General features: G+C 34.3%; 1 protein-coding gene across 2 annotated transcripts in view; it reads left to right on the top strand.

The window, feature by feature from the left end:
• Positions 1-21,519, top strand: part of PKP4 (plakophilin 4) — a 263,445-nt gene that overhangs the window by 147,019 nt on the left and 94,907 nt on the right. For both annotated transcript variants that reach the window (XM_044669853.1, XM_044669854.1), the window contains one exon: positions 18,167-18,279. In XM_044669853.1, the coding sequence (XP_044525788.1) occupies positions 18,167-18,279 (113 nt within the window). The remainder of the gene's footprint in view (positions 1-18,166; positions 18,280-21,519) is intronic.

The raw sequence follows: 21,519 nt of genomic DNA, 5'->3' as shown, positions 1-21,519 counted from the left end.
AACTTGATAGATAAATGAAACTTTCTACTGTCTTTCCCTTGTGCTTTCACTTGGATATGTTAATCTAATTTCATGCATCCCTAGGACTTTTAAAGACATTCAAATCATTTGTGTAATATCAGATGGTGAGCTGTTATGTCACAGAAGGAATTATATAATAGATTTGAAAGATGAGGACTTATCTCTTAAAAACCTCAAATAAGAATCTTCCCAAATTTCAGACAAGATATATATATATATATATATATATATATATATATATAACAATTGGTTGTTGAGCAAGTAAATAAATGTTTTGATAAGTTTCCATTGTTTATAGCCACAAAATAGTTACCAAAAGCTATCATACCTATTCCGTAAGGTTATCAAATTTATGGTAAATCAGTGCTATGTGTGTACTTAAGTGATTCTACTAAAGAGAACTTTCCTGGAAAAAGTAATGAAATTTTCAGGTAGTTGTTTAGGCACTATAAGACTCAGGCTCTCTGCTTTATTTTTAAGAGATTATGATCTCAGTTTCTCAATTAAATTTTTCTTTCTTTGCTCACTTAGCAGATGATGATAATATCCTAAATGGATCTTCATGTCCTTGACATCTATAATGAATGTGGACCTAGAATGAAAGGGAAAAAACATAAAGAACAGTCATATAAATTAAAATCAGCTTTTTATTCATTAAAAAGTTCAGTCATATGAGTTAGGTGGAGTGATAAAACAGAAGCAGCTAAAACAATTTCTGGATGTGATTGTCTTTCGTGGACACATATGTAGGACTTCTGGGAATGAATTCGGATTTTCAGTGAAAATACTGCTGTTTGAATCAGCTCCACCTGGATGTGTAGTGTTCTAGAATAGACATTACTTTGTGAAGTACATATACTATTAAGAAAATAATAAATCATGTATTTTACCTCTACTTCTCCACTGCTAATACTGAAATATTGATATTACTTTTTTATTTAAACATCCTTCCTTAAAAAATCTGTGATTTCATCCATGCTACTGTTCCCTCCACTAATGTAGATTATCTATATCTAATTAAAGTACAGGGATTTTTTAAGATAATATATCCTGTCAATTGTAATAGAATTATCACTTAAAATCCTTATCTTATCACCAATCTCATTCTGCAAAACCTCAGCAGCCTTGGATCAGTCCCCTGGTTCATTCCCATCTTCATCACGCTAATCAAAAGAAGTTGGGGAAAACATGCTGACTAGCTTCACTACAAACTTATGTTATATAATTTCAATCAGCTCTCACTGCAGCAGGACAGCCCTTTTTTTGCCTCCCTAATTGATCCTCTATTGCCAAAAGCTCCCTCTTCTGCCCTTTTCCTCATCTTACATTGCCCAGATACTGTCTTCCACTATCTTAGCCATCTCCTTTGTCTCACATAAAGAGGTAGCCCTCTCCTTAGCAAGGCAAATTTCTCTACATGCACAAGTTATTCCATCCTGCCTCTTCTATTATCCTCTCTCACTTATATTCTGTCTCTCTTTCTACTGATTGCTTTCCTACTGTCTACAAACATGCCCATGTCTCCCTTATCTTCAAAAACTTTTATTTCATCCATTCATCCTTGCAAACTATCATTCCATATCTCTTTTCCCTTTTATGTCTATTAGAAGACAGTCCACAAAAATTCTCTTCTTAATTTTTTACATTCTGACTTTTGACTCTATTCTTCAAATGAAACTGCTTTCTCCAAAGACATTAATGATCTCTTAGTTACCAAATCTAATAACCTTTCTTCTATCCTCATCCTTGACATCTTTGCAGCCTTTGACAGCTTTGATTACTTTTTCCTTAATAACTCTTATTTTGCCCAATTTTCCTTGAAACTACTCTGTCCTTGTTTTATCTGAGTACTTCTTAATCTCCTTTGCTGTCTTCATATCTGTTATAATTGCTAACTTTTCAGGTTTCCCCAGGGCTCTGCCCTAGCCTTTTCTTTCTTTTCTCTATATACTATTTGATTTGGTGATTTTTTTTCAGCTCCCATAAATTCAGTTAATCTCAGATCTTCTTATCCAGCCCTATCCTCTCTGCTAACTTCCTGTCTTAAAACTCCATCTAGAACAAAAATCAAACTAAATGCTTTGTAAACATTTTAAATTTAACATGTCCAAAACTTAACTCATTATCTGCCCCAAACTCCAAACTATCCCTTCTTAATTTCCCTATTATTGAGAGTAACACCATCTTCCTATTACCTTGGCCTATAATACCCATGTCATCCTTAACTTCTCTCTTTCTCTTAGCTTATCTATCTAATCATTTGATAAGACCTGCTTTTTCTGCCTTTGAAAATTCTTTTATACTCCCTTCTTTCCTTTGAAATTGCAACCACCATAGTGCAAAGCATCATCACTTAACACTTGAACCACTACAAAGCCTTCTGGTTCATCTTTCCTCTCCAGTTCATCCTCCAGTCAACTGTTAAGCTAATCTTTTTTTTTTTTTTTAAATAACCCTTACTTTCCATATTACAGTCAATACTCTGTATTGGCTCCAAGGCAGAAGAGTGGTAAGGGCTAGGCAATGAGGGTTGCGACTTGCCCAGGGTCACACAGCTAGGAAGTATCTGAGGTCAGATTTGAACCTAGGACCTCCCATCTCTAGACCTGGCTCTCAATCCACTGAACCACCCAGCTGCCTTTATATTAAGCTGATCTTAATAAAACATAGGTCTCAATATATCATCTCCCCTTTCACTAAACTTCACTGAGACACTATTACTTCCAGTTTCAAATTTCTTTCCTGGCTTCTTCCTACGTTTTTTGATTTCTTACACTATCTCCTCTGAAAAATACTCTGAACATACTTGGGGATCAAGGAGAGAACAGCCTCTCTACTCTGTGAACACAACATTTCATTTCCTTGCACTAAGTATTTTCATTGGTTTTCACTGCCTGGAACACTCTTCATTTTTGTCTTCTAATTTCCCCATCTTCCTTCAGATTCCAGCTAAAAGATCATCTTTATGAGGATCTTTTTCTAGTCTCCATTAATGCTCTAGTGCCTGACCTTCAAGATTGTCTCCAACTTGTCTAGTATGTATCTTATTTTTACATAGTTATTTTCATGTTCCCCCATTAGACCACAAGCCCCTTGAGAGCACAATCTTTTTGCTTTTCTTTGGTGCTCATCACATGGTAAGTTCTTAATAACTGCAAGTTGACTCATTCCTTAGGACTAGATTTATGCATGCTGCCTAGTACCAATAACACTATTGCTTTTACTGTGGATCCAGACCAGGAAAAAAATTGTACCTGAGTGGGAAGGATCAGTAAGGAAGGTAGGCACCCAGAGGCAGGTGGAGGGCAAGAAGATGGCTAGAGGGTGGTGTGACTAGCACTTTCCTGGCATAGTGAGCCTGTAGAAATATAGAGACGTAAGAAAGAAAACTTTTGTAAATAAAGAGGTAATTATTTGGCTGGCTCACAGTTGGAACACAGAGAGAAGTGTTCTATGGAATTGTCAGGAAGAGATAAAAAGAAGGACCGTGGATTGGAGAGAGCTCTCTGGTTCCTGTTTCACTTTGGAAATTGGAGAGTGAACTTCCTGTGAGGTAAATAACAGACTTTCTCCTGTGAAAGCCTTTGGACCCTGCAGTGGAAGTCCCTCAGCGTGGATATCCAGTCTCCTGATAAAGAATTTCCAACAGATCTCTATTTTGACTTATCTATATTCCTGAGTTCCTGATTGAGAAATATCATTGTTTTCCTGAGAAGAAGCCAGCCTGAATACTGATACCTGTCTGAACTCAAAGAAAGCTTTAGTCTCTTGGCTGGAGGTACTGGGTGACTCAACCATCCTGTCACCTCTTAATCAACTTTACCTGAACTTTATTCTTTATCAATATTAATTTGGGAGAGGCCATTAGTCAGGAAAGCCAAATTAGGGAATTTTGGGGAAATAGAATAGATTGCAGATAGCATCAAGCAACAGAAGAAAGATTCGTGAGAGTCTTAATGGGAGTAGGTTAAGAAATTTAGTATTAGGGACATTCCTTTGGTCCTCCTTCCCCTTCCTTGTTTGAATTTTGTAAAATAAACCTGTTTTTATAAAGAAATTCAGTCAGATAGTGTTAATAGCATCTTTAGGCCTGAGGCTTATCATTAGGCCTATCAGCTTGACAGAGATAGGCTTTATTAATTATAGAGAGCCAGCTCTCTATATTTTGGGGGGTTCTGAGTGGCGTTTTGTGGCGTCAGATTGTTAAGATAGGAAAAAGAAAATGAGAACAACCTGACTAGTGGTTAGCCCATGCTGATCTAACCTCTATGGGCTTTGGAGTTTATTTTATACTTGTTTCAAACAAAGAACACAAAGAAAGAGTCACAGCTGTGAAGGGGTTACAAATCATACACAACCCATTAAAGTCTAAAAAGTAGAGATATAGGTACAAGGACAAAGGCCAAATTCCAACCACCAATTAGTAGGGGGTTAATTCTAGGAGCAGAAACATATTTCATAGAGATGTTTACTAATTGAGTCCTATCTTCCCAATTTACAGATCTGGACCTGGTCAGATAAAAGTCTGGACTAGATTGTCTGTCTAGGTCTTATCTAAGTAATATATTTTTTAGGGTTCAGGCTTCTTAATTATTAAGGAGAGAAATTGTTAACTCAGTAGCTGCTGGTCTGCTAAGGACTCAAAGCTTTCCAATAAGAATATTAAGAAAAGGTGGGTATCTGAAAATGAGTCAAAAGAGGAGCCTCAGATTCTTACCTTAGATGGCCCATTCTATCTGTATCTGACATGCAGTGCAGAAAAAACCACACAGACAGTTTTATTTGCCGATGATTTTGTAATGGGATCCAGATAAAACATTTATTACAGACTCTATTTCTCTAAATGACTCCCAATAGCCTCTTGGAAGGGTCAAGTTGTTTTTGGATTAACCTACCTGCTGGTACCAGAGCTTTTCAGGGCTCAGGTGACCAGGACCAAACACAAAGATTGCCTCAGCCGGGATTGGTCATGTAGGGAATGCAGATAACAGGCCCTATCCTGAGCCTATTTCTCCGATTGGCTCTCAACAATTAATTTATCATCATAAGTGAAATAACTCACTTATTTCAGCCATAATAAAGCTTTGCCATTTAGAGCATATTGGATTCCACAGACAGTTCAAAAGGTAGATAGGAATAGATCTCTAACTTTTTTTGGAAAATCAGAATATTTGTCCATTTTGAGTTTTATTGTACCAATATCCATCTGTAGGTTCTTTCAGTTCCCTTCAAGTCATACAGGGGTCTCTTAACATTTCCTTGCAATGGAATTCAGTTACCTTTTATTACATTATTTATTACATTATTACATTTATTCTGAGTGCTTTGCATACGATTCTTTTTTAGAATATCTAGAAATATTAAATTAGTTTTTGGTCCTCTAAATGTCAGTGTCTTATCTGATGCCCAAGTAGTATATGTACTTTTCAAAGCTGAATTGATGGTAAGAAGGCCTTGGTTTTCCTTAAGGAGACAAATAATGGAATGGACAGAATTTATTTTATTGTTCATCAGAGGGCAGCAAGAAATATCATTCTGTGAAATACCACATCATCTTCTATTGTAGTGGCCCCAATAAGCATTTGCTAAAAGACCATTATAAAAATAAACATAATTAGGTTCCAACATCTGTCACAGAGGTTCAGGAAGTGGAAAAATTCTGTAATAATCTTACTAGGATCCTCCACATCAAACTGACAACTCAGATACTCATTATCTTTAACACAAAAATCATTCACCCCCTTCTATCCACTAATAAGGGCACCATTCTAGGTCAGGTCCTCATTACCTCTTACGTGTGCTCCTATAATAGTTTCCTAATTATTTTGTTTTCCTCAGATTTTTTCTGCTCAATTCTGTCAGATGCTAGATACATTTGAAAGAAGATATCTGGTGATATCACTTCCCTACTTATTAAATTCCACTTATTCCCTATTCCAGAATCATATATAAATTCATCTATTTGTTTCTCAATGCTTGTCACAACCATGATCTAATCTATTGTTTCAACTGCTATAGTACTCTCTAATGTTATATGTGAAATGAATGCCATTTCCCATCTCCAGGCTTTTTATACTGATCTATCTCGCATGCCTGGAAATGTACCTGCCCATTCTTACTATGTCACCTCACATGCCACCTATTCAAAGTCATTTCTTATCTCTTCTCAACTGTTTTCAGTTCCTTTAATTTGAAACTGCCCTATATCTTTTGTAGAAATATATATGTATTTGTTGGTCAAGTTGATATGAAACCACTTAAGAGCAGGAATTGTTTTTTTCTTTTTCTTTATATTCCCATTCCCTAGATGAGGCACATGGGTACTTAAAAATGCTTCGTGCTTTTTAGAGAAGGATAGCTATAGGCTAAGGAGGATTAGACAACTTTACATGAGGAATTCTGTCTCTAAGAAGAGAGTTGAAAAATTCTGGACCCCGGAAGCCCATAATATAATTAAATATCTATGAGGAAATGGAATTGATCATTTTTTAAATGATAGGATATGGCACATTGCAAATATGAGATATTTTAGTCGTTTTTTTCCCTTTATTTCTACTTAGTCAAATATTTGATATTTTAAAACATTAAGATATGTTAAATCATATATTAAAGTCTGTTCCAAAATGAGAATAAAATAATGAATATACAACAGTTCATGGTCTGACCTATTTAAATAATCTATTCATGCTAGAAATGGGGGAAATGGTTAAAAGAACAAAAAAATTTAACTGATACGAAGAAATTGATACAAAGTCAAGAACAGATGCCTAGAAACCACCTAACTTATCAAAACTTGATCTTCTTATCGGTAGGAGACATATGAAAACCAAGGGTAATAACCATTTTGTAAAGTAAAATAGGTTATAAAATGTTAAAGAATAGGATTAAGAATCATTATGAGTGTTATTGTTTCTATGACAACAAGAAATGAGAAATCATGCTAAATACCTCTGGATTAAAACTAACAAAAAATGAAGAGAGCTTTCAAGATTTATATAACATTTTTTACCCAGTGACAGAAAAGTCATCGCATTTTGATGAATTATAACATCAGTGTCCAGTGTACAAGGAAGTAGACATATCCCTGGGGAAAAAAAGCAAAAATGGGAAGAGAAGCTGTCCTAGAGCAACCTATGTCATTCTTGAGTACTCTTCCTTTTTAAGCCATAACCATACTACCTCTGGACTGTTTTGAGATGATTAATCTGTCAATGGCATATAGATAATATGAGAGGAGAGATCATAATGAAGGCAACCAGAAAGGGAGTCATTACAGTAATTCAGTATGTAGAAGATAAAGCCAATAATTATAATGATGCCTATGGGGTTATAAAGGATAAAATGGATGCAGAAGACATTGTGAAGATAAAATCAATTAGTGTTGGCTACTGAGAATGAGAGGGAGAGGAATCAGATTAAATAACTTGCCTGTATTTATTGAATGGTAGTTCTGCCATCTCAAGTTCTACATGTTTAAAATTAAACTTGTTAGAAAGCCTGAGCTTAAATGCTACCTTTGCTGTCTACTATCTTTATGAACCTAGGCAACTAAGTAAATGGATTTTTCCTTTTTTAAGGATATGGAAATTTGGCAAGGTAACAATTAGCAAGTAACTTAAGCAGTACGTTCTCAAGGATTGGAAATTAGGGGTAGATGATTGTGGCTCAGAGATGGACTAGCTTTTGGAATACATTGGATTGAAATGGTTAATTGTCAAGCGTGTGTCACTGGACTGGCCTACACCAGGACTGGTCCAGACTACAGGCCAAGAAAATAAAATATAGAGTGTTTTAAAAGAAGACCTTCCTAGTGAATAACTTCTTTTAGCTTTGAGGCCTGGGCCTCTGCTGACAGGGAAGGGGATTGAGCCTAAAATGAGAAGAAAAATAAAAGATTTAGAAGAGCTTCTATGGAAGAGGTGAGAAAAAGGTTCACCTTGCTGGAATGAGGGCTTATGCTTCTTTGTATAACATGCATTTGTAATTGGACCTAGTTAGCAAAGTTGTGACTTCATCTTGTACCATTCAGCAACACATACGTAAGACCTGTTCCAAGAAGAGAAATGGTGGAAAATAACCCAAGTTTTGTGTTTGGCCAGACACATGGTGATAGGATAAGGGATGAAGGGGTTCAAATGTTATGTTTGAACTAATGATAGTGTCAAAATTGAGGAGGAAAGTCAAGATAGAGTATTAGAGATAGTTGCACTGGGGAATGGAAGGACTAGACATCATAATATAGACCAGTGATTCCCAAAGTGGATGCCACCACCCCCTTACTCCTATTATTGTATTGATGTTCCTGGCTGGAATTCTATGGCAGTGTAGAATGGTAGTTATTTTTAATTATTTGAGTTGTCAACTTGATTTGAAATTTTCACATTTTGTATGTATGTAATTGGCCTTAAGCTAATACTTTATTTTATCCTCAAAGTTTACAGTAAGGTAGAAAATATAATAGTATTTTAAACTTTTTCATATTTTACTTTCAGAAGTTTTTATGTTTATGGTTGGTAAATAAAATTGTTGAGATATTGTATTTTACAGTCACAGGTTTCTAATAGGCTTTTTAAGCAATTTGGGACAAATTAAATTGAGATGGAACATTGGAATGCATCTTTTGATGATTTTTTTAAAATTAAAGGCTTCAATAGCATTTCAGAGGAAAATTGTATAAGGTAATCTATTTACATGAATCAATTTCTTTTCCAAATAAGAAAGATTCTCAAATAAGAATTTCATTGCTATTGTCAAACATTTACTAAAAAACTTTTTTGTCCTTTTTGATAATGAATTTGATACATTTGTTTTATTAACTGAATAGTTCTAGCCCCAATCTTGACTGTACTAAAGATCTTGTTCTTACTGTAGCTGCATTGGAGTTGTTTTTTTAATAGATACATATTTTTACAGATTATCAGGTTCTCTTTCAGATGTATTTTCTAATGACAAGACATCCTTTGCACAAATAAAGAACTACTGACTAGAACTTTTAGAGCACTCTTACCTTTTTCATGCCTATGCTACTATATGATATTTGATACCCAGTAACATTTATTGAACTTAAAGAGTTAAATATCTATTTAACCAAAAATAACTTTTATCTTGGAATGGATATCTTTCCAGTAAAATCTCACCTTATTTAAAATTTTCTAAATGATGCCTAATTAATTGTATTGCTTTTCTCTTATTACATTTTATTTATATTGAAAAGGGTTGCACCCTCTCCACCAGTCTTATACCCTACAATAATTAAAACAATCTAGCAATTTGATTTTAGAAGGTAAAATGTAGAAAAGCTCAGAATGATGTATTATGTTTCAAGTTCCAGTTAGAATCATCGGGCAATTGTGGAATCTGTTGAAAAACAAAGATTAGAAACCCCTGACATTCTAGAAGTTGTAAAGAAACATTTAGCTTCTTGCTTTGTATATTTGCACATGGTTCTAAGTAAAGTTTTCTTTTGAATGATACAAATATGACAGAATAACATAAAAATTCTGTATGCTGAAGTAAGCTAATTTTAAGAGAGTAACTATATTTTATAGACTTTTAAAAATAAAGAATATATCATTCACATCAGTAAATAAGATAATAAAAGTATTAAGTTCTTTGTTCTGAATGATTATCACATTTAGATTCCTGAAGCAGTGATAAAATGTGAAAGAAAAGGGAAATTCAAGGAAGAAACAAAACTCTATAGACACCAGAAGGACAGAGAGTTTTAGAAAGAGAAACACAAATGCCAAAAGATATGTCAAGATTTTGATCTCTTTCTCACTATCAATCTTAAGTATAAGTGAGTTCATTAACCTGGTTGGAAGTTGTGGGCAAGATGTAAAATAGATTAAAAAGACATTGAATCCTAGTGCTAGAAGGAATCATTGTGACAACTTAGTCTAGCATTCTTCTGTGAATAGGAACTGTCAACTGCCTCTAAATCTTTGTTGCTCTAAGTCTTCATTTCTTTGCATAATTTTACATTTCATTTATTGTTGTCATTAGTAGGCTAGAGGCATATTATTTTAGTTCTTTCTAAGGAGTTCTAGATCAGAGTTAAATAATGGAAAGAGATACATAAGAATATGATACCTAGGATAAAATGGAAACTTGCCAATTCTTTGGTGAAAGAAAACCATTTTTCCCACCTTTTCCACTTATTTTTTAGTATCCACATGCCACTCATTTTGATGGCCTAGGTCAGTGATGGCAAACCTTTTGAGGATCTGATGCCATACCCCACCCCAACCCCAAACTGCATGCCCATGCCTGCCCTCATTGCATGCCATGCCCTACCCCTAACTGCATGCCATGCCCCCTTAGTGCTGGGTTGCAAGCTGGGGGTGTGGCCTGCTCCAACAGTTGCATTCAGCAGACAGGCCTTGATCAGTCCTGACTGAGGGTGTGCTCAACCCCTGAGACAGTAGAGGGAGGCTAGAATGCCACATACCCCTACATTCAGTGGTGGAGCTAGCCTCTTAGCAGGCCAAACTAGGGGCCTGCACGTGCCCACAGAGAGGTCTCTGCATACCATAGACTCACCATCATGACTTTGGCTTTAATTATTATGTAATTTATTTTGTCCTCAATTTTACAAAAAAAAAAAAATTGGGATTAAATGTAGTAATTTAGGATTATCACTATTGGAATTGATTTTTCTTCCAGTTGTAGATACCTTTAATTTCTTTATTTTATAATCATTAGACTGCCTAATTGGAATTCCAATTACCTTTTTTTAAAAATCCTCTCCTATATGCATGCTCTTAAGAGATCTAGAAAGCAAAGAGATTTTAGTGGCATTTCTTATCTATATTTTCATTTTTTGTTTAAATTTAAAATGACTGCTTAACTTTGTATTGATCCTTTATCTATCTAATTTATTTTTTTTTATTTTGTCAAGTAGCAGTGCATATCCATTATTCTGCTTTGCAACCAACCCCCTAAATGAGCAGCTAACTTGAGGTAATATATAACATTTCTCTTAATAATACCAAACTATATACCAATGTATCTAATTTGGAAAAATCATTATTGGTTTTTGTACTTTCTTAATAAATTTAAAATTAATTATGAACAGGATAACTCTTAAATATTATAGAATGTGCCATATTTTAAAGTAAATGTTAATGTAAGCATTTTATATTCACCTCATCAAGCTGAACATCAGAACCTCAGACAAATTCAGTAAATATTTATTGAGCACACACTGCATGCCAGCCGCCTTGTAAGCACTAATGGGGATACATATGACACTTTCCCTTTAACTGAGCTTACATGACAACTACAGTTATCTTTTATGACCATGATCTGATACACCAAGTAGCTTTTCATTGTTTGAATCATCTTTATGATTTCTTCCAAGTCTAAGTACAGTGACTTGTTTGCTAAAATATGATTGACTTGCTCAAGTCACGTCTAGATTTGAGGGACTCTTGGCACAACATAGTTTCAATTTACCAATTATTGTATGCACTTCCCTTTTTTTTTTTTTTTAAACCATTTATCTACTGTCTCAGAAAGCAGAAGAGCTATAAGGGTTAGGCAATGGGGATTAAATGATTTGCCCAGGATCACAAAGTTAGGACATGTCTGAGGCCAGATTTGAACCTAGGACCTTCCATCTCTAGGTCTGGCTCTCAAATCCACTGAGTCACTCAGCTGCCTGCACACTTTACTTTTAAGTGAATGTCACCCCCAACAAGTTAATAATAATAGTTTATATAATTAAAAAAAAACAACCTTATAGATTGTGTCTTCAAGTATTCCATGTATTTTCTCACATCTTGTGTTGCTCGATAGTGACAGTTGGTCTTCAAAATGATGATGCTAAGACACTATAAAGAGAAAAAGGTTGTGTTCTGTATATCATTTAACAAAGCCATCCAGCCGTCTCCCATGTTTACTTGTTATGCTTAAGTAATATCTCAAGAAGGCAATAGCCAGAGTGTACAGAGTACTGTCTTATGCTCCATTTGGCAATTCTGAGAAATGTGAAGCTTTTTTTTATTTGATGCAAAATATTTGGTAATTGTTTTTTATGATTTTCCAATTAATATCAAAACCCTCTTGTGGTCTGTTAACAAAGTATTAAATAGACTCTAAGATAATGAATTATGAACCAGGAATTTTAGTCGTGCCTATTTCTTTGTCGCATTGCTTTGGTCTTATACTTGAAGATTTTCTTTTTTTTTTTTTTTTTTTTTTTTTTTTTTTTTTTTTTTAATTTTAAACCCTTAACTTCTGTGTATTGACTTATAGGTGGAAGAGTGGTAAGGGTAGGCAATGGGGGGTCAAGTGACTTGCCCAGGGTCACACAGCTGGGAAGTGTCTGAGGCCGGATTTGAACCTAGGACCTCCCGTCTCTAGGCCTGGCTCTCAATCCACTGAGCTACTCAGCTGCCCCCTGAAGATTTTCTTTTAACTGAGCAGGATGGATATGAAGGAGGAAGAGATCCTTTACGAATGCAACCATTTAATTATATGATATGCATTTATCAAACTTACGTAGTAAATCATTATCAGAATTCTTGGGTCAGAAGGTAGTTTAAATATTAGGACAACAATGAAAATGCTAAGTTTTTGACTATTTACTAATGCTTGTCTGTATTAACTTAAGAAAATAAGAACAACCACTGTAAGAGAGAAAATTATGAAACTGGTTGTAGATTAAATGATTTTTATTTAATCTGAAGGAAATACAGGGAAAGAGACAGACAGAGAGAGATATTAATTTCCTTGCTATTTCATTTAGCTTGCTATTTTGTGGCCAACATTTTAGAATGATGCCAGACATCTAGCCTTTGTTGATGGCAGCTGTTTAGGCTGTAGACAGGAAGGTAGGTGGAGCTATTTTTCCTCACAATTCTCTCTCTCTCTCTCTATCTCTCTCTCTCTCTATCTCTCTCTCTCTCTCTCTCTCTCTCTCTCTCTCTCTCTCTCTTCTCTTTCTCTACCTCTACCTCCCTCCCTCCTCTCTCTCCCCAACCCTACCCCCCACCTCAATTCTTTGGGAGACCAGTATGTTAAGTTTCTTGATTTGGTTTACCAGGAGATTAACATGTCTGGTCTCCCCAGTGAATTATTCCACACATGGAGTCTATACATTTAAGATTCTCTCTCTAGGAGGTATAAAATTGTATCTTACATAGGGTATTACAACAATTTGGGGAATAAATGGGAAAGAGAGAAAGATGAAATTGATTGATAGGCATATTCACAAAAAGCCAATTGGGGGTGCTCCCCTTTGGCATAAGAATTTACAATAAGAATAAATGGTAGGTTCAACCCCCATTGTGTTGGACACTTTACTATGTGGATCTCTTGATGTAATGTGTAATTTTTGCCAGCATCCTTAAAACATCTTTCACAGAAAATCTGCTTCTCAAGTCTAGGGTGTTGATGATTTCTTTTCCTAAAATTATTTTAAAGGATCTTAAACTTTTGATTATAGAATAATCATACAATTTCCCCCTCCCTCCCTTCAGGAGGGTATAGACCAATACTAAAATTGCCCCAGGATACATGTCTAAGCTAGGAGGTATATTATGGGTCAATTCTTCTCCCCACTCCTCACCCCCACCCCCAAAATAAAATAAACAGGAGAAGAGAAAAAAATTATATGTGTAAAATCCCATGTGTATAAAAATTATGAATAAAAATTAAAATTGTAACTGGGCCTTGATTCACCAGCAAGGTCCAAATGAGGTAGCTTATATCCTATAAGGATGCAGGACAATTGTAGCAATATTGCACTTACCCATCTTCAGCTAGGACTGCAGAAAAATTGCTGTACTCTAAAAGAGGGGACAAAAGTCTGAGCTAAAAGGGAAATATGACTCCCTGGTCTGATTTTTCCTTCAATCATGAGGACAGAGGAGACAAAGTGAAAACCAGACAAAGGTACTTGTATCACTGGGAGACAGAAAAATCCAAAGTCTGAAGTTGTCAGACAGCCACTTCCCTGAATCCTTTAGACAGGCCCTCTGACTCAACATAGATCCTCACCAGCCCCACAGGGGCTGTTGGGTTCCTTGTCCTTGTGCTTCTTCACACTATGTAGTGGCTCATTAGTAGCCCCTTCTTCAATCAGACACAAATATCAGTTAAATTCTCTTAATATTTAACAACCAGTGGCATGTTTCCATTGTCTAAAGCTTTGGGGTATGCATCTTGCTAGAGTGGGCAACAACTCCAGAGGCCACTGCCCTGCCCCATGGCATTGCTAGGCAAATTGAAAGACTGCAATTGGTTCCCATAAAGTGGAAGAGCACAGGAAGTGACTTGTGAACTCTCATGTTTAGAGATTGGTAAGGTACTAAGTAGGGGCTTTTAAGTTTTTGATTGATTTACTTAAAAGTTGCAATTGATAGAGTTTGATTCACTCTTCACAATAGGGAAAAAGAGAGAGTACATATGCATTTGCTAGATTACTTCATGATTACACTATGATCAAAACATTTGGTTTTTTATAAATGTGTTTTCTATATTCACTTTTGTATATAATATATGTATATATATATATATATTCCTCCAAAACATGTAGATTCCTTTTAAAACAAATTGCCTAATATGTTATCTTTTTAATTTTTTCCCTCATAAAACTAGCTACTAGTTTTATTTTTGAGTTCTATAGCTTTCTTGCTTTCAGTTTTCTTAATTCCTCTTTTGATATTCATGATTTCCAATTTGATATTTCCCTGGTGATTTTTAATTCATTCTTTTTCTCATTTTTTTTTAAATGCATGGTCAATTCATTGAGTTGTTCTTTTTTTATTTTATTGACATATGCATTCATAGATATCAGTTTTCCCATAAGTACTGTTTTGGCAACATCCCAAAAATTTTGGTATGTTGTTTCATTGTTGTCATTCTTTTTAATGAAATTATTGGTCAAATCAATAATTTGTTTTTAAATTATTATTTTAATTTCTCTTTGCAATCTATGCTTCCATGTCCCTTTACTGAATATGATTTTTGTTGCATTGTGATCTGAAAAGGATTCATTTAATTTTTCTTCTTTTCTATGTTTGTGAGGTTTTTATGCTCTTAATACATGGTCCTTTTTTGTGTCAGTACCATGTACCACTGAGAAAAAGGTCCTAAATTTCAGGAGTTTTGTACTGCTCCCCTCACAGTTAGTTCTGGGAGTTTAGCAAGTTTCACTTCTTCTAAAGTGGTATGATCTGAAGAGAGATGTCATATAGTTTTGACCTTGGATTCCTCCAGGAGTCTAAAGACCACATTCTCAGAACTACTAATGAAAATACTTCATCTTTTTGTAGATCCTCCTAGTTGCTCAAACTTTTTACCTTTTTTATGTTTCTTTTAACTACTTTTTTTGCACTTCACATGTTTTCATCAGTTTTTTGCTTCTTATCAAGAATGCTCAGAAGTCTTCTTTTTCACTATAGATACATTATCCTCCATTAGAATTATCCTCACTTTTTCTTTGTAAGGTATTCTTGGTTTTAAGCTTATATATTTTTGCCTCATAGAATATTTTATTATAAGCTTATCTTTCCTCTATAACTGGATGACTACCCAATTTTATTTAGTCCTGCTTATAATTCTTTTGTTACTTGAACTTTTTCTTTCTCACTGCTTGCATGATTTTCATTTGACCTAGGATTCTGGATTTTTACTCTTAACAATCAAGAATTTTCATTTCATAATTTTTTTTTAAAGTAGCTCTGGTGGATTCTTTGTTTTTTTATTTTGCCCTTTGGTTTTTAGTAGGTCAAGGCACGTTCATGTTATGATTTCTTGAAATATACTATACAGACTCTTCTTTTGGAGGGATGATTTTCACATAGTCCAATCAGAGTCTTTTTCTTAAAGTTTTGTACTTTTTGTATTAAGCTAGCAATTCTCTTTCCAAATATTTCTTCCAGCTCCCTCATTTTTTTTTCACTCTCCCCCCCCACGCCCCGAAAGTTAACTTTATTTTATGAAATAAGTTTTAAGTTAACACATTTTTTTCCAGGAATTATGGTTTACTTTCTGTCATGTGTTTAGCTTTGAGGCTTTGCTCGTTTATATTGTAGTGTTTTTCTCTAAAATAGCTCATTTGTTGTTGTTGTTTCTTATTCTTTCAACCTTACTTAACGTATTGGGACTTTTTATTAGGACTAGGCTCTACACACTTCTCAGGGGTATACTGGAGACTTGTTTGGTCTTGATTTGTATTCTCTGGAGACTTCTTGCTACTTTCTCCAGGTATTAAGTATTATTTTCTTCAAGGACTTCAGAGTCAGCTCAGCATAGGGACCCACAAAGTTACCACATGTATCTAATTTAATGTGAAAATTGGTTACTACCTTCTTGGTCTGAACTTTGCAAGCTGTAGAATGATTTGATTCAAAGTAACATATCTCTTAGCTTGTTCCAGATTGAAACTTCAGTGTATAGCAAATGGACTCATCAAGTAACTGGAAGACTTTTCAGGTCCAAGTGATAGAACTTAGGCTCACATTTGTTCTGACCTCTTTGCTTAATTACTTATCTGTAGTCCTCAGCCTGGACTTAGGGCTGAATTGCTGAAGACACTTCTAGCCTTATATTTATACAGCTTCCACTTGCCTAAGTTCCTGTTCATGTACATGGCTGTAGACATGGGCTGTGGTCAGTCTGCCATATTTCTAGGCCGAGTTTATAGATTTAGGGCCCAGGCTTATTCTAAACTGCATCCAGGTACAAAGTGACCTAGATTGCCTATGGCTCGCATTTGTGCTCCTCTCTACTGAGTTTAAAGGCCTAATTTCTTTTCCTGATAACTCTGGACCAAAATCCTTGTATAAATGTATAATTTATGGCCATAGGCTAGTCACTATGTTGGAAGTTTTAGTGTAGGCCTTCTTCAGGGCTATAGAGATACTACCAGTCTTCTTATACTAACTTGTGTTAGAAAAATAACTCAGCATGATTGCTCCTTGAACTCCCCATGTCACTATTTATCTTAATGCTATTCTTGATCTTTTTTGAATAGCTGTGGGAGAATGCTGGACTATACTACTTTTACCTCACATTTCATGTTTGCTGCTCTCCATTGCATAACACTTTTAAGTAAATTTTAAAAGATGTTTCTGTGCTTAATATTATCTTTAAATTTATTAATATTTAAATTTAAAATGTTTAAATTATCTCTTATTTTAAGTCACTGTGCCATTAGTGACTATCAAATTAAACTAGTTACAATTTGACATTTGCATTGCACAGACCTGCAAATAGACAACATGGCCTAACATGATCCGGAGTTTTATTGAAAATATTAGGTGTGATTTAAAGAATATGAAACATGTGGTTTGATATTCAGATGTTGCAAAGTGGAGAAAATTTTCATTAAAATTTAAGTTGACAATAAAAGATGTATAAAGGCATGTGAAATGTTGTCTCCTAAAATTAGACTTTTTTTTTCTGGTATGATAGAAATTACAAAGAGCAATGTATTTATCCTGTTCATCCAGCTTTAAAAAAATAATAATTTTTTTAAAACCTCATTGGTTAATTATATTTCTTTATTCTTCTCTTAGCATAGTGTTGCACATGACTATGTAATAATGAGAAAATTATGCTACTTGTGTGATAGGAAAAGCAAGGCAGTCCCAGAGACTTGAAAGATGGCATTTCTTTCTAATTCCTTGAAAAGGTTAAAGGATATAGAAGACATAATGAAGTGATTCTTGTCATTTTGAGAATATGGAACTACAGTAGAAATGTGTTTTTAATGTCATATAGCACTATTATAAGAAACTGTCATTAAGAATGAAACACTGTTTTGGTTGTTGGTTGTCTGATACAATGCTTTTCAAATAAGCTATGTATTAATCTGAAATTAGGGAACTCTAGTAGAATTCAAGTTGAATGGAACTGTCAACAAAAAATAAGAACAATTAATGATGAGAACATCTTTATTTACTATATATTTTCTACCTAAACAATGTTTACTATGCCTTGCCCTTTAAAGTTTGATGAGTATAAGTAGATTTTTTTTCCTGCAATTTATAAGAAGAAATTAAATTTTTATACGTGGGCAAAATTAATATTATAATGTTGATTTGTTATTTTATTCACTGTGGCATGTATTCATTCATAACTTTGAGTAGCTAATCCTAGACACCTCATATCTGTTTATTTTCTTAAATTATAGGAGCTTCAGTTTCAACGACTCACCAGAGAGCTTGAAGTGGAAAGACAAATTGTTGCCAGTCAGCTAGAAAGATGTAGGCTTGGAGCAGAATCACCAAGCATTGCCAGCACAAGGTACAGACCTTTACAGCTTCATCTGCATATATACTGAAGTTAAATATTTTATTAGTTTAGCAGAAACATAAAAAATAATGTTAACACTATCATTGTTAACTTACAGCACTGCATTTAATGCTCAAAAATGCCTTCTCATTGCTTACACAGAAAGGCCTCTTTATGAATCATTCAATCTTCTTGATAACCTTTAATATCATATGGTCTACTCACATCTAAATGTAGTAGTAAAACCTGTTGGACTTGACTTCTCATGTATAGATGCAATAAATTAATTTTTCTTGGGTTAAATAGTAATTGTTTGATAAAGATCCATAATATTTGTAAAATATAGGATTGGGAGTTTTTATCCACAAATACTTTATTTTAAAAGATAGGGCTTACTTGACATCAGTTTTGAGAATTCCACAATCATTCATAAGAATTTTTCATAAAGGTTCAGCCATCTTTCTACTTGTTTCATAAGCAAGTATATAAACAAACTGATTTCCTGTCAGTTCTTCCACAAAATTGTCCCTGTTTCATTTTTCTTCTGGATGACAATCCCCCAAACCCAGAAATCTCTGTCAATAAAGTGACTTTTTTCCATCCTTACATTTCTCTTGAACTCTGCCTGGCCTTTAGGTGTGTAAATAACCTCACTCCCCAGGTTGTCTTTCCTACATTTTATATAATTAATTTCTTGGGAATAAGCTTGATATCTAATACATCTTTGTATATATACTTCCTAACAAAGTTCCTTGCATGAATTAAGTTCTTAATTTTTCGCATATGTACATGAGTATATATGCACATGTGTGAAAATTCCATCAGAGGTATGGAAAAAAGGAATAGGTAAAGGCATATAGAAGAGAGGATATATGGATAAAGAAATGGGGTATAGAATATCATAGCTTGGATATAAGAGAGAATATATGAAGATAACCAGTGAGTGGCCAGAGGTCCCAGTAGAAGCATGCTTTGGGGAGCCCCTTCTTCTAATGCCCTTTTCCTTTGGCACTACTTTCTGGCCAAGTGCTGACACTTTACCTATCATTGCAAATTAAGGTCCACAAGCCTATACCATGATCCCTGAAACCTTGCTTCTGTACCATTGGACATTATTGTTTTTGAGGACTTGTTATCTGCTATAAAGCTGAACCCTCCTATATGTGTATTCTTTTCTAATTAATATATTGCCTTGCTTGCTTGCAATCTGGTTTACTCCCTCATAGGTACATAGGTGACTTGTTTAATGTGCTATCATTTTTATTTTGTATGTATTTTTTTATTTTGAATATTTTCCCATAGTTACATGTTTCATGTTCGTTCCCTCTCCCCAACCATCCCCTACCCCTACCCCTCCAAACCCCCCCAGTAGCCGATGCACAATTCCACTGGGTTTTACATGTATCATTGATTAAGACCTAATTCCATATTATTGTTAGTTGTACTTGAGTTATCGTTTAGCATCCACATCCCCAATAATATCCCCATCAGCCCATGTGTTCAAGCAGTTGTTTTTCTTCTGTGTTTCTACTCCCACAGTTCTCTGAATGTAGCTAGTTTTCTTTCTCATAAGTCCCTCAGCCTTGCTCTGGATCCTTGCATTGCTGCTAGTAGAGAAGTCTGTTATGTTCAATTGCACCACTGTATTTTGCATTTACTTATTTTTATATGTTTGGTTTTCTGCCATTAAAACCTAAGTTCTTTGTAACATTAGACTATTTTCTGTTTCTGTATCTTTACTTCCTAGTACAGTACATGGCAAATAATAGGCACACAGTACATTATTGTAGAATATGACTTGAAAAAATTTTCAAGTACTATTTCAATACTAAGTCTTTCTTTAATGCCTCATTATGGTATGAAAGTGACTCTCAGTTGTCAAAGGAAGCTATAAATAGCAGAAGCTTCTGAGGACCCTACTAAGGTAGAAAGGCTATGATTACAGGCCTCACATCAAACCCCATTTCCAGGAAATAGTCCAAGTTTGGAAAGGCACATCCCCAAAATGGTAATCATCAGATGATGGATTTCTCTGGTCACAACAATTCACGAAGTCACCCTACTTTAGAAGGATTTCAGTATGCCCCAATAGATGTAATCATGGTTTTTGAAAAAGTTACATATCTTGAACTTTTGAAATTTAAGATACTGCCATTTAAAGTATATTTAAGCTAATCTAAAATTAAAACCTTGCATAAAATCCAAAATGCATTTATAATTACAGTGTTAAAAGTAAATAACAGATTTTATTATATAATGAAAGTAATTTCTCTTAAAATTCATTAGCCTAAACTTCTGATTTTCACTACATAGAATCATTTTTAATTCCCTTCGGTTTCTTCAAGATAAATAAGTGTCACTAAATCAATAACAAAAGTATGCCGTTTTCCATACAAATTCAATTTTAAGAAGAGAGAACAAAAGTTTTTCATTTTTGGATCATTTTCTAATTGATTTACTGTTAAATTTAAATATATTGTAACTATGTGTGGATATTAAAAGACAATATAAAGTTGACCAGAATTCAAAGATTCTATTTCCTATTATCTAGTTTTCTAATTTTGTAGAACCTGTGCAAATTCTAAGAAACTATAAAATATTTTTAACATTTATTAACAAAATAGAGTATACTGCCTAATTATCTTTGGATCCCATTTCCATTTTAACTTTCTTACCTACAAACTAGTTCAATATAAAATTACCTATTGTGTAATATATACTGTACACTACATTCATTTAGATGGCATAATCATTGACTATTCAACTTTGGTGTGTGTGGCAGGACAGGATATTTTGGTTAATTGAATAATTGTCATGTTTTTTGACCATTAAAATGTCACCCTTGCATTTCTACTTTCATAACAAAAAATTACCACTGTCAGTCTCAAAACTAGAACCAAGTGGCTTAAAGACACCTTCTACATCCATGTACTTAATTTCTGTCAAAATTCTTCACTTTTACAAAAGGAAATTTTATTGTGAATGATGCTGTTGTTTGTACCCAAGAGTTTCCTTTTAAATTGAAGTAGGACATTTAGTAATTATCTTTTTCCTATATTTATATGAAATCTCCTTCAGCTGTTCATGTGAAACAGTTATTTTTACTTTGAATAATATTATGCTAATATACCATCACACACACACACACACACACAAATTCATATCTTTTATTCAAGTTCTGATTCACCTCTGTACTGATACATGTTGTAAGGAGCTTTCCACGTAGTGTTATATGAATGTTGTTATTGGTGA

The sequence above is a fragment of the Gracilinanus agilis genome, chromosome 3 (genome assembly GCF_016433145.1).
Source record: "Gracilinanus agilis isolate LMUSP501 chromosome 3, AgileGrace, whole genome shotgun sequence".
Lineage (NCBI taxonomy): Eukaryota > Metazoa > Chordata > Mammalia > Didelphimorphia > Didelphidae > Gracilinanus > Gracilinanus agilis.
Note: the sequence above shows the minus strand (reverse complement) of the source record. Positions and strands in the feature narration are given on the sequence as shown.